The sequence below is a fragment of the Polypterus senegalus genome, chromosome 9 (assembly GCF_016835505.1).
Source record: "Polypterus senegalus isolate Bchr_013 chromosome 9, ASM1683550v1, whole genome shotgun sequence".
NCBI lineage: Eukaryota > Metazoa > Chordata > Cladistia > Polypteriformes > Polypteridae > Polypterus > Polypterus senegalus.
Window position 1 is genome coordinate 44,209,033 of NC_053162.1, and position 14,159 is coordinate 44,223,191.

General features: G+C 34.5%; 1 protein-coding gene across 5 annotated transcripts in view; it reads right to left on the reverse strand.

The window, feature by feature from the left end:
* The window catches only part of acd (ACD shelterin complex subunit and telomerase recruitment factor), a 58,360-nt gene that overhangs the window by 26,483 nt on the left and 17,718 nt on the right, over positions 1–14,159 (reverse strand). For all 5 annotated transcript variants that reach the window (XM_039763041.1, XM_039763040.1, XM_039763038.1 and 2 more), the window contains 5 exons: positions 12,043–12,167; positions 11,348–11,438; positions 5,779–5,858; positions 5,293–5,337; positions 5,145–5,188 (listed from right to left, as the gene is read on the reverse strand). In XM_039763041.1, coding sequence (XP_039618975.1) covers positions 5,145–5,188; positions 5,293–5,337; positions 5,779–5,858; positions 11,348–11,438; positions 12,043–12,167 — 385 coding nt within the window. The remainder of the gene's footprint in view (positions 1–5,144; positions 5,189–5,292; positions 5,338–5,778; positions 5,859–11,347; positions 11,439–12,042; positions 12,168–14,159) is intronic.

The window sequence follows — 14,159 nt, forward strand, 5'->3', positions numbered from 1 at the left end:
AAATCATGTATCCATTTCTCATTTAATCTATTAAAAATGACGGCAACTGCTTTTTAGAAACACTTTTAAAATCCATAACTGGACACGAACAAAAAAAATCCATCAATGCCAAAAAAAACTGATACTCATTATAAGGACACAGAAGAGAAATGAAAACGTAAGACCTGAATATCAGCAATCAGAACTTCAATTTGTTTCTGTTACTACTGTTTTATTGCTTTGAAATAAATTCTTGTGTGTTTTAAGAGTACACTCCTAAAATGAGCTATGTAAATGGTGGTGCATAATGTGTAGTTACATTCCAGTGTTTTTTTCATTTATTTTGTAAAACCACTCATTCTGATAAAATTTTATATGGGACCAGAGCAGAGCCTGTCCTAGCAGCATGTGCACAAGGTAGGAATGAATACTGAATGAAATATGTCAGTTCATTTTACATACTAACCAATATGTTTTCTGTTGATTTTTAAATGGTCAGCTGGATTGTGAGGAAATTGTGAACGTTGTAGTTACAGTATAAAAGTGGGCAGGGCTGTGCCAAGATGGATGTTTACACTTGACCTGTTAACTCAGAGGAACCAAAGGTAAAATCAATACTTTATATGCAATCTAGGATTGATTCCCACCTTGCTTTCAATGATGTTGAGGTAGAAATACAATCAGTCAATGGATAGATAGTCTGATAAATGCAACCATGAGTTATCAAAACCAAAATATAAGTTGTGTCATAGTTGTAAAAATGCATTATTTAAAGTTAACTACAAAAGTATGAAATACCTTTATGAACTGACTCATCTTCTGCCGACAGTAGATGTATTTACAGTAGTTGCTTAAATGCAGCTGCGGAAAACCAAAGAAAAGGGCATAGGCAGCAACTAAAGTACACAGGTTAGGCTTACTGACTTAGCCTCTACAAAAATGGCTTACTCTGAAGTTCACAGTGAAACTGCTCCAAGTGACATCCATATTCAATACATCCTGTGTTAAAGGATCCTTGCCATGCTTATATTTACTTATTATATTCCTTACCTTTCGACTGAAAGTTCACTAAGGGATTACTTCATTTATTACAGCAGGACAGTGCCAACATCAGAGGTAACAAAAGTAAACAGAGTATACCTTTGTGAGGTGTTTGGCTTACTGGTCCCTACTGTAACTGATATACTCAGTCTACAGTTTCATTCTTCTTTAAATAATAATAAATATATTTAAAAGTAAGGGTGCTGAGATCTGCAATACTGCAGAAAAATAAATGTTAGGCTGTTAAATATATTTTATACAGTATGTCGTTGTGTGTATATATATATATATATATATATATATATATATATATATATATATATATATAAACTACTCTTTAAAGGCTTATATGTACTGTAGTTCTTTCATGTCACTATATTTTGCTTATAAAAGATGCACCTGTGCAATGTGTAGTATGTGATACTTAAGGAAGAAGTACTTTTGAAGTCTGTCCAGTGCTTGTGCTTGGCATGGACATTTTTAAGCAATATTTCATATCAATAAAACATCAGGATTTTTAAAAACTCTAGAAATTGTTTTTGGAATGCTCCAGTTATATTCATTTTCTAAGCTTGTCTTGTTGGTCACAGAATGCATTGCAGTACTCTAGCTTGCTCTTAAAATAGTGGGAATTAATGCCTGAATAACTATGCAGCACAATTCTGACAATGAATGCCACTTTAGTCTACAGAGCTAGACGAACCCCAGCTGTTTGCCATACCTGTCTTTTTAAGGCTGCAAACTGAAAAGCTCCTAACCCCTTGCATTCAAACACAAGACAAATACAGTAATGGTAAACACGTTTAGAAGAATATCTGTAATTGGTATAGACAGATTTTTGGGATGTGATACATGAAATGATTATGGAAGAATTTATTTTCAGTAATAATACATTTTAAGAGACTTGTTTAAATATTATTTTTTCAAACAATTAGCAAACAAATATAGTGATCTTTAAGAGAAAAGGCAGAAAAATGAATGGAAGGACTGTATGTAATGCATTTTACAATATAAAGATACTAGGTTTTTAAAGAATACTCTTTAGTGCCTTTTTAAATAAGAGAATGTCAAAAAACAGATATGGTTAGAAGAATGAGAGGATGAAAATGAATTCAAAGAGATCTTGAAATTGTGAAATATGTTGCAAGTCAATAGATGGGAGGGTAAAAATATTAGAGCAAGGCTGTAAATTCACTGGCATTAAGCCACAGTCAAGCTGCCACAGCAGTGACAGCCTTGTAGTCTTCCAGTCATGCCCTGTACATTGGCTGGAGCTTGTGGCCTTACACACAAAATAGTTTTAAGCCAGTATTACACTACATGACAGATCCTGTGATTTTCTATAATTGTCTACATTTACATTATCTAAAGAAAATGAAAACCAAGTTGTAGATAGTTGTAGCACACACCCTGTATTCAGTTATAGAACTCAGGACTCAGTATGACATAAGTAAAACTGGTTCAATGTTCCCTTAGCAATCTGCAAATCAAAGGAATGAGCACTTCTGTCTGTGAAATTTAACAGTAAAGGACACTCAGCCAGAACTACAACATACACAATGCATACCAACAATGAAGAGTGGCAGCTACTGTACAAGGAAAGAAGGTAAGCAAGTGTTTTGAACTGTTAAAATGTAAGAGTGGCTTATTGAATCTTGCAGTTAGAATATATGTCTGTTTAATATTTCTTTACTTTTGTACAGTGCTCTTCTTCTCACTCTTGTGTGTTCTATGTTGATTTGCTGCTAAAATAAAGCAAACTTATGGTAAGAGGTTTGGAACTATGATTAAAAGTTGTTAGGGAATAGTTCAATCAATAACTCCCTGTGACTCCTAGTTGGATACTATGATAGCTTCACAGGCAACAAGAGTCATCAAATGCAGGTTTTAATCTTGACATCCTGTCTGATCAAAAGAGTGCGGTGTCAGCCTTATACTTTTAATAATATTGCATTGTTACAAGACTCTGAAGTTGCAGCAATATTGAATTGTTAATGACAAGCAACAACAATGATAATTAAAATGAAAAAGATTTCTCTGACCAAGAGAAAGGTAATAAGATGTTGAGTTACTCAGCAAAATGGGCTGAATATAAGTCAATGGAACTCATGATTAAAAAGTAAAATGGCCTTTCGAGATGTCATTGGGAATACTACATGACATTTTCGACCACATATTACAAAAAGGATGTATCAGTGCTAGTGAAAGATGTTTTTTTAAAGAGCTATTTGAATAAAGATTGAAAAACTATATAGATGAAAAGGGCTATCATTACCCAAAATAGTTCTTAACTTTCTTAAATAAATGGCCATGACTGAGAAAAGAGTGGAGGCTTTGGTGAAAAAAAAAAATTAGAGGTAGAGCACACTAATAAATATCTAAATCAAATCAGGCTTATACAATGTTAAAAATCTCTTGTAACCCAGTTCATCTTTGTTGAATAAATTTCTTTACTGCAATCAAAACCAACATTAGAAAACATATCTTTTGTTAAAATAAAATAAACCCCACAAGATTCAAAAGAAGAGCCCATGGATTGTAGCACGTGCATTTGTATTAGGATAAATATTATAGGCAAAGACACCATGATAAACTTTTTCCTGTACACATTTCATAATTAATAATAATAATAATTCATTACATTTATATAGCGCTTTTTTATCAGTTACTCAAAGCGCTCAGCAATTGCAGGTTAAGGGCCTTGCTGAAGGGCCCAACAGAGCAGAGTCCCTTTTGGCATTTACGGGATTCGAACCGGCAACCTTCCAATTGCCAGTGCAGATCTCTAGCCTCAGAGCCACCACTCCACCTAATTGGTATAATTGGTATCTGGTCTAAATATTCTTAAAAATTTTATGACATTCTTCAAAACAAATTTTCAAAATGTAAATTTGTCAGTTCCAAGATTAAATGGCACATTGGTTAGCTTCATAGATCCTGCATTTTAGGTTCAAATCCCATGCCCAGCTGTTGTACATATTCTCACCATGGTTTTCTTTCCATATAGCAAAACACATGCAATTTAGGGTAACTGGAAATTGCAAATTAGTCCCTGATTAAATACAAGTGTGTGTGTGCCTTGTGATGAGTGCAGCTTAAGCATGTTAAAAAATACTGCTTTAAAACATTAAATATTATTTACTTTGTAATCCTGATTCAAATATTTGTTTCTCATTAATTTGTACTCTAGGAAAATGTAATACTTTAATATAACAAATGACAACTTATTTTCTCAAATATACATCATAGCAAGATTTAAAGGATCAACTGGTGATGTCCTGGTGTTAGACACCACAGAGCACCTACAGAGGTCTTGTAGAGTCCAGGCTTTAGATAAAAGCATCAACTCAATAATAATTGAGTAATAATAACTATTATCAATAATAACAACAATAATTATCATTAATGATTATTGAGTAAACACCGGCACTATGTAAAACAATTATTATATATACAAAGTCATGAATTCTATGTATGTATATCCTATGTACATCATACACATTTTTTAACCCTTAACTACTCACGCTGGTGTATTTTGAACACCAATCTACCGGCAGCATCTACCATCTATACTCAGCTTGATTCACTACATACACAGTGTCACAATGGTTTCTTTCCAGTGTGACTCCAGCCTGTTTTATGAGTGGATGCACATTTGCAAATTCTATATGGTGTATTTGGTACACCGAGCGGGTACTTGCATATGTGTGACAACGATAAGATGTTCATCTTGCAATGACTTTGTCTGCAAAGAACATTCAACAACTGAAGTGAAATGTGATACATATGCAAATCCTGCAGCGGGTGAAAGTGTGACCAGTGACGAATGAGCACTGGAGAAGTGGATCAGGTTTATTTTCAGATAGTCCTAGGCTGTGTCATACTAACCCGTTACATGGTATTAAATTATATTAAAACCATGTACAATTTAAAATTATTGCAATATTTTAAATTATAACCTCACTGCATGTATATACATAATCCATTTTAACACAGGTGCATAAAGTACACAGCACGAGTACTTATGAGATAAAAAAGGTGCGAGTAGTTAAGGGTTAAAGAAAAAGGGAATTTCAGAATCACGTTGCACTAAAGGCAGTTTCTTGTAAAAAGTAAACATTTACCTGCATGTGATGCAGTGGAAATTGAGTCTTCTCCCACGAAGGATCTATAGAATAAAGGTATTTGCTGTTGCTATAATAAAATTTTATATGGTTTAACAATTCTTTGATTTATTTTTCTTAAAATTTGATTCAAATTTATAATACTTACAGCCAGAGTTTGTGAATTTTCTGTTTTACTTCAGGAAGACCTTTACTATAAAAAATTAAAAGCAACATTAAATGAATGACTCAGAATACAGACACATTTATAGAACATGTAACTGAGTGATATCAATTAAATCTATATTTAAAAATCAATACATTGAAATTTTTATTTTATAGTAGAATATTCCTAGAGTGTATCTAATACCAAGTTTAATTATGTTGTAAAAAATGATTACATTTAAGAAAATCATTGTGTTTTAGATTAAGCTATTTAATAATGGCATAGGCCAACTGAACATTACATTTACCACAGGACTGTAATTTTAATAATACTGTGCATGTTTTTTTAAGCTTTCGTGCACACAATTGGCTGATTATGAACAGAATATGTAGATATCATGTAAGTGTGCAGGACATAAAATTACGCTTCTCAGTGCACAATATACAAATATCTTATACCAATACAAAACACATTGCATGCAGTTCTTACCAGTCACAGACATGTGGGGTGTCAGTATATATTGACATAATCCTGAAATTGAGGATCTCAATAATGAATTCACATTTTTTCTGTATGAAAGAGAGAGATTAACTTTTTAAAATGAAAGTACACTGAAACAGCTTTAACTGTTGTAGTATAACTGTGACTATTATTACATCTAAACCATGAAACTATGGAAGTGTATTGAAATAATTTTGCAGCTCAGTTAATAATAAATTGTATCCTGCAGAGACAAAATCATCATTTTGGGACAAAAGACATTTTGCTTAAAAAACATTTGTTAAACTTAAGGTATGCAATAATAAACCAATTCATAATAAACTTGGTGAATCTCACTCAAATTATAGTAATACAATTGTACAAGAGGAAATAAAGTCAAACTTATGCAACCATATCTTGTACGGTTTAAAAGCATTCATTCAGTATAATTCACTCAGGACTAAAATTAAGACAGAAAATTACAGACTATGAACTTTACATGCAAAATTTTGTGGGGTATTTGTAAATAGGTATTACCAAAAGTAATAAGCCCTGTAATGGACTGTTGCCCTTGCACTCAGAGCCGCTGATGTACCCTGACCCTTAACATCCTCATCTGAATTAAATAAGTTTAAGAATTTTATGTTATATCCCGATCTCTAGAATTACAAGAAAATAACTTAAAATATGTCACCTTTAAGGTGTCACTGAAAAAGAGAGCTTCAGATTGGTTTTTCACACTACTAAAAATAAATGCATTACAAAACAGTGGCACTGGACTGCTTTTTCTGAACATAATTACAGAGAACTTGACTGTATTCTAGTATCCATTATTCTAGCAGAAATTACTAGAAAGCAATTTCTCACTTTTAGTTTTCTATTACACTAAGCTAGTAGTGTTATTCTGTTTGAGTGATGCAAAACTGACGATAGGGGGTGTATTAAGTCACGCTTAACTTCTTTCCTGTATCATAGGGTAGGGATTTTGATTTGTCAGGTGTGTAAATGGGCTATAGCTTCCAAATTTTCAAAGAACATCACACTTGGGTTAAGTCAAAGATATTCTAGGTAAAGTGAAACAGCTTTAAATATTTTGACCTACACTAAGTTTTACTTTGTTGCGCTGCATGAGACAAAGGTATTGCAGTGCCTTGCAGAAAAATAACTTTATATTGCAGTGCCTTGCAGAAAAATAACTTTATCATTTAAGTGATAACTCTATCATTTAAGAGCTGCTGCCAGATTTGATTTTACAGATAACCAAAGGATTGACTCCTGATAAGACAATATAAAGTAAAGGCTGTATATTTGACAGTTGTAAACCTTAGGCATCACTATACTAGACATCCATATGTAAGATCTTGTAATTTTTATTTCAGTGTTGCATTTTGAGCTCTTAATAAATACAGGTAACATGTTATTGTTTAATGTTACACAAACAAAATTACTACAGTTATTATTGGTTGTTTATTTTCCTGCAAAAAAAAATTTGCAACTGTTATTTTGATTCTTTGATGGTTTCTACCTAACAGACAATAGTAAAATGAAGGATTCTTCATTTAAATGAACAAGAATTAATGAAATATAAAACTTTCTACACCTATGGTAAACATCACATGCATTAATTTCATTGTCAACCAATGTGAAAGATATCTACAGTGCATCCAGAAAGTATTCACAGTGCATCACTTTTTCCACATGTGACCAAGAATACAATGGTCACTCTGACAGAGCTCCAGAGGTCCTCTGTGGAAAGAGGAGAACCTTCCAGAAGGACAACCATCTCTGCAGCAATCCACCAATCAGGCCTGTATGGTAGAGTGGCCAGATGGAAGCCACTCCTTAGTAAAAGGCACATGGCAGCCCGCCTGGAGTTTGCCAAAAGGCACCTGAAGGACTCTCAGACCATGAGAAACAAAATTCTCTGGTCTGATGAGACAAAGATTGAACTCTTTGGTGTGAATGTCAGGCGTCGCGTTTGGAGGAAACTAGGCACCGCTCATCACCAGGCCAATACCATACCTACAGTGAAGCATGGTGGTGGCAGCATCATACTGTGGGGATGTTTTTCAGCGGCAGAACTGGGAGACTAGTCAGGATAAAGGGAAAGATGACTGCAGCAATGTACAGAGACATCCTGGATGAAAACCTGCTCCAGAGTGCTCTTGACCTCAGACTGGGTTGACAGTTCATCTTTCAGCAAGACAACGACCCTAAGCACACAGCCAAGATATTAAAGGAGTGGCTTCAGGACAACTCTGTGAATGTCCTTGAGGGCCCCGGTCAGAGCCCAGACTTGAATCCGATTGAACACCTCTGGAGAGATCTTAAAATGACTGTGCATCGACGCTTCCCATCCATCCTGATGGAGCTTCAGAGGTGCTGCAAAAAGGAATGGGCGAAACTGGCCAAGGATAGATGTGCCAAGCTTGTGGCATCATATCCAAAAAGACTTGAGGCTGTAATTGCTGCCAAAGGTGCATCAACAAAGTATTGAGCAAAGGCTGTGAATACTTATGTACATGTGATTTCTCAGTTTTTTTATTTTAATAAATTCACAAAAACCTCAAGCAAACTTTTTTCACATTGTCATTATGGGATGTTGTGTGTAGAATTCTGAAGAAAATTAATTTAATCCATTTTGGAATAAGGCTGTAACATAAAATGTGATGCGCTGTGAGTACTTTCCGGATGCACTGTAGGTATCACCAGATGCCGAAATGTAAACCCATAATTTCATTTTGAGAAAAAACGTGAACTTGCTCCAATTCCGGCCATTAGAAGTAACGCTATTGCCCTTAAAAATCAAATTAGCATCATATTTAAGAAGCTAATGATTGTTCCCCTACCATTGGTAGAGGTTTCATACTTGAGTCAACTCTTTTGATTAGGACCTGCAACAAAGTCACTTTATAGGCGCCGACCTAACACAGACTGACACCGGAGGCATGAATAAAACTCAAGAAAGGTTTCTTTTTCTTCACCTGTGGGGCACGTCTTCCCCATGACCCACTGGCACAAAACAGTCCCAAGCACACCAAACAAAACCCACACAGAACTTCTTTGCACCACCACTCCTCCCGGCAAGCGCAGTCCTCCTCCTCCCAACTCTGGCTCTTTGAGTGGGGGCTGCTGGCCCCTTTTATAGTCCACCCGGAAGTGCCCCAGGTGCTTGATTGCCGAGTTCTGGCTGCACTTCCAGGTGTGGTGAAAACACTGCCCATAAGGGCTCAGGAGTCCCAGCTGCAGCACCCCCTGGCGGCACCCAACAGGGCTTCACCAAACTCCAATTCCCATGGATCCCTGAGGGAAACCAAGGCACTGCTCCAACTCAGGGGGGTTGCCATCTGGCGTCCAGGGGGAGGTATTGAATGGCCCATAGCTGCTACCCCTATATGGAAGGGGCATCCCGGATCCACCACAGACCTTCAGTTGGCTTGCATATTGAGCAACAGTTTTATGTCATATACTAAGATGTGTGGTTTTGTTTTACAAACCGATTAACAAAAATTCTTTATTTTAAACATCAAATTTGTATCCATAAAACTCACCCTGACAATCTTATCTGTTTTTTCAAATGGATTAGCAATATAATTTTAATTAAGGCATAATTTTTAAACAGCAAGACAAACTGAAAAACACAACAACTTAAGGTCATTAAAGTTGCCTATAAGACAGATTTATTTATTAACTAAGATGTTAACAGTTTCTGCAAAAAAAACAGGAAATCAAGTGTATAATCTGAAATTTAAAATTCAGATTTAAAATCTTAAGATTTATGAAGGATAACTTTAAAACACTAAAATATTTAATCTATTAATGCTGTGTCTTCATTTTAAAATCTAACAGTAACATAAGATATGAAGCTGTTTACCAAAAATGACTGCATGCTTAGGGCTTTAATTCTTACTATTTTGCCTGCATACAGGCATTATTCTATATGTTCGCACATTTTATCTAATGATAAGTTTCTTAATCAGAGATTACTCCCATAAAATTAAACATTAATCACTCTAACTGCAGTACTAAAAGATACAGTGTAAATTCATTATAGCCTATGGACTCCCTAAAAAACATTTGCATAGTTAGGACTTGTATTCCTAAAAATGAGAGTCACTAAAATAAGGCAGGCAGTGTGGTGCAGTAGTTAAAGCTTTGTACATCAAATCCTGTGGTTATGGGTTCAGATCCCTCTACTGACACTGTGTGACCATGAGCAAGTCACTTGACCTGCCTGTGCCCCAAATGGAAAGCCAAAAGAAATGTAACGAATTATATCATAAATGTAAGCTGCCTTGAATTAAGGTGTCAGACAAATAAGTAAATGTAAAATCAAATTATAATTTAATCTGTCCAAAGGCACAGGTGACAGATTGATAAAACAAGTCTACCAGATATCCTGCCCATCTAGAAATTATGGAGATACCTATGATAGCCTATGAATTTTTAAAAAACTTTATTGACTGTTAATGAAACTTATTTTAAAGTGCCAACACTATTATTTGAGTGGGCCTTTAATGGAATTCTCCTTAGAGAGGAGACCAGTTGAACAAAAGAATGGAGGACAAAAGGTGTCTTTACTATACTATGCAGGAAAGAGGATAAAGCTTATACTTTTGCTTGTCCAGGTGTATTGAGCTAGTGACATGGCTCTTTATTTAATTGACACTGTTGCTCTAAATATTTTTATACTGCAGCCATGCTATTGTAGCCATTGGTCCTTTATTCTTAGTAAGCTCTTGAATTATAGCTGCTCACGCAGATGAATCCTGCATTGTAATAAGCTTTGTTATTTACACAGATGAGGGGCTTTACTTTTAACTTCTACAGAGTTTTCAATATAATTATATTATGATGATTGAAAATTTATGGCCTACAATTTTAAGAATGTTGTGTGCTATAATAGTCATAATTGAATTGCACATCATTTCAAATGAAATTATTTGTTTGATACACTTTACATATGTCATATCATATTAATGATTTTTTAGATACCTGAAAATCAAACATTAACTAGCCCACATTTAATTAATATAATTAAATGTAATTTTTAACCTCTAATTAAAAGCATCATAAAAATCAACAGAAAATCCTCCTTAGTTTTCATTTGCCAAAATCCCATAACAACTTTTTCTGATTAGAATTGTGACTAGTCAAAATATAATGTAGATATACTTTGAAAATAGGAATTGGAACAAATGTATTAGAAAATGGTGTTAGAGATTAAATATTAAATTTGCTAGCTCTACACACATCTATATCATTTCAAATTTTAATGCTGTTCTAGAATTCAATTTTAGCAGATGGCTGCTTTGTTATTTAGTTCTGCAACAATACATGTAATGCTCATTACAAAATGGACTAGTAAAGATAGACAGGACTAGCAAATTTTTCAATTTACTATCAAACTTTTTTTCAAAGTTCTAAATGTAAAGTTTATCTCACTTTCATTTTCCTGTCCTTTCTTAACATTTTATGTGTTGTTTTCTGAGGGGTGTAAAATTATTTTTGTTTTCATTTTAATATAAAATGCCTAATGGGACAATATGACAATGTCATTTAAAGTGAAAAATCTTACCTCCTCAGTCTCTGCCTGAAACATCACTCTATATTTTCTTAAAACAATTACTTTATTTTTCAGGTCACTTAAAACATAATGGTCTTCCTCCCTATTCAAAAGCAAATAGTCCAGTGTTAATAAATACTTGATGAAATTTTAAAAGGAATCTACAGTAAATAAATGCAGTACCGGAATTTATAAAAAGTGAATACTCTGCCTTGATGTAGAGCTTAAACAGTATGCATTACAGGACTGAGGCCTATACTGTAAACAGGAGTAAATAGGTACAAAAAAGTAAAAGATTGCACCAAAAAATATTATTTCTAAATTATCCTTTTAAAAAAGTAACAGAATAATATTGTATGCAACCCTTCAAAAATCCAGAATGTTGTCTTTTACAAAGGAAATGTGTATGATGAAGGCAGAATATATGTCAAAAATTAGCTACAATATAATAAAACAAGCAATATACTACACCTTTCTGTGCATGAAGATACACATTTATTAAATAGAAGCAATATGCACTGAATTCCATCTTGTTTGAATTCCAGTAACATTAAAATATGGAGTTACCGCCTTTATTATTTTTTGTTAATAAAGTGTATTTTGTTTGGAATACTAAAGCCATATACAGTATATAGAAACCGCAATAGTACAAATTGATAATCAGTATGACACCATGGCTTGAAGACAGAAGGAGAAAATCAGCTTACTCATCCAAAGCCTGTATCGCTTCTTGGGAAATGACCGCCGGGATGTAGGTCTCATGGTCTGAGAGGTAGACAATAACATTCTGACCTTCAGTTGTTTCATTCTGAAGTGCAGCCAAATTTACAAACTGAAAACAGCAGAGAGGAAGAGGCGGTGAGAAAAAGTAACCAACCAAGCAGTTGTACACAGTAAAATTCAAAACATTAACACGTCATAATATACTATTTTAAAATCTACCTTAATAATAACAACGCCAATGCGGTTAAAAATTCAATCTGCAATCTCTACTCTTAAAGTGGAGTTAATGTTACCCCATGCAGCGTGGGGCCAAATGCTAGGTGAGACAGTGTTAAAACAGACAAGAATTTATCTTTGTATCTTTATCTATATATACACACAAATGGAAGTGAAGGTCTGTGATATAGTTTGCCTATTTGTAGCTGGAGATCCACAAAGGGAGAAAATGAGTCACGTATCTTAAAACAGTTTTTTTATTCCTATGCTTTTGAAAACCTATCAGATGTCAACATCAGAGGTAAATGATAAGACATATAAGAATTAAAGGCAATATTGAGTGAGTGGGGTGGGGGGAGTGGGGGTTATAAGGGGGGGTGGTTTAATAAGGTGGAGTTCAGAAGGTGTTGGTCATAAAGTATTCAATGAAAACACTTGACTTGAACCCAGCATATGCAGGCTTAAAAAGAACAACATCCAAATAATAAATAAAGACTGATACAGCATGTTGCCACTCCACCTACATGACGAACCACCTTAGGATCCCAGATTAGGACTAGAGTGTAACCACACTAGTTCAGATGGAGTAGAACAGTGTGAGGTTTTGTACAGTGGCTGATGCAGAAAGCTTTCCTTTTAATTAAGAAGTGTGCTCAGGCAAGTCAATTTATTATCACATAATTGTGTGTGCTTTTTAAATCATAATGATAACTGAAATTACCCAAATGAGCCTGATCAAAAGTTTATATAACCTTGAACGTTGCGGTTGATAATACACACAAATTGACACACAAAAGATTCAAATTAAGGGTAATTCAGGGAGAGCATCCACACTGTAACCTCTTTGATTGTGATAATAAGAAGAAATAATTCAGCTTATTTAAAGTCTCTTTTCAAGGCACTCAATGACACCTTACAAAAAGTCAAAAGAAAATTTACCAAATCAAAGGATTAATAACATAATAGATATACTAAAAGAAATAAACTAAAAATAAAACAATTCAATAAAAAAATAACAATATACAATTAAAATAACATTATGCATATGTGATCATAAAATTACAACACTGTACAATGAATGGACAAAATCAAGGGGAGTAGGCAAGTTCAAAAAGATACATTTTATGTCTGGACTTGAAGATGGGAAGTGAATCAATGCTGTGGATATCTTCAGAAAGGGAGTTCCAGAGGCGAGGAACAACAAAGCTAAAGGATCTAGACCCCCATGCTAGATAAATGAGCAGAGGGTGTAACCAAGAAATATAAATAAGAAGATCTAAGAGTATGATTAGGTGTATAAATATGTAGCAGATTCGAAACATATGACAGTGCCAGGCTATGAAGAACTTTGAATGTTAATAGCAGAATACTGAAATGAATACGGTACTTACCAAGCAGCCAGTGAAGTTCACAAGGAAGCGGGGTAATGTGTTCTATGGAGGTGGTTCCAGTAATAACTCGAGCAGCAGAATTCTGGACCAACTGAAGCCTATACAGAAGCTGGTGAGGGAGGCCAGCCAATATAGCATTATAGTAATCTATATGTGATGGTACCAGAGCATGTACAAGAACAGCAGTATTATTAGGTGTAAGGAATGAACGGAGATAATTTATATTGCAAAGATGAAAATATGTGGACTGGGTAATATTGTTAACATGAGCTTTGAAAGACAGACTGCTGTCAAGGATGACACCCACGCTCTTAACCTGAGAAGAAGGATAAACTACAGAAATATCAATTGTGAAGGAAAGCTGTCAAGTTTGGCAAGAGTAGATTTAGTGTTAATGAGGAGAACCTCACTTTTACCATTATTAAGTTTGAGAAAATTAGAAGAGAACCATGTTTTTATTTCAAATGCAGTCAGAAAAGATGAGGGGTGGTATG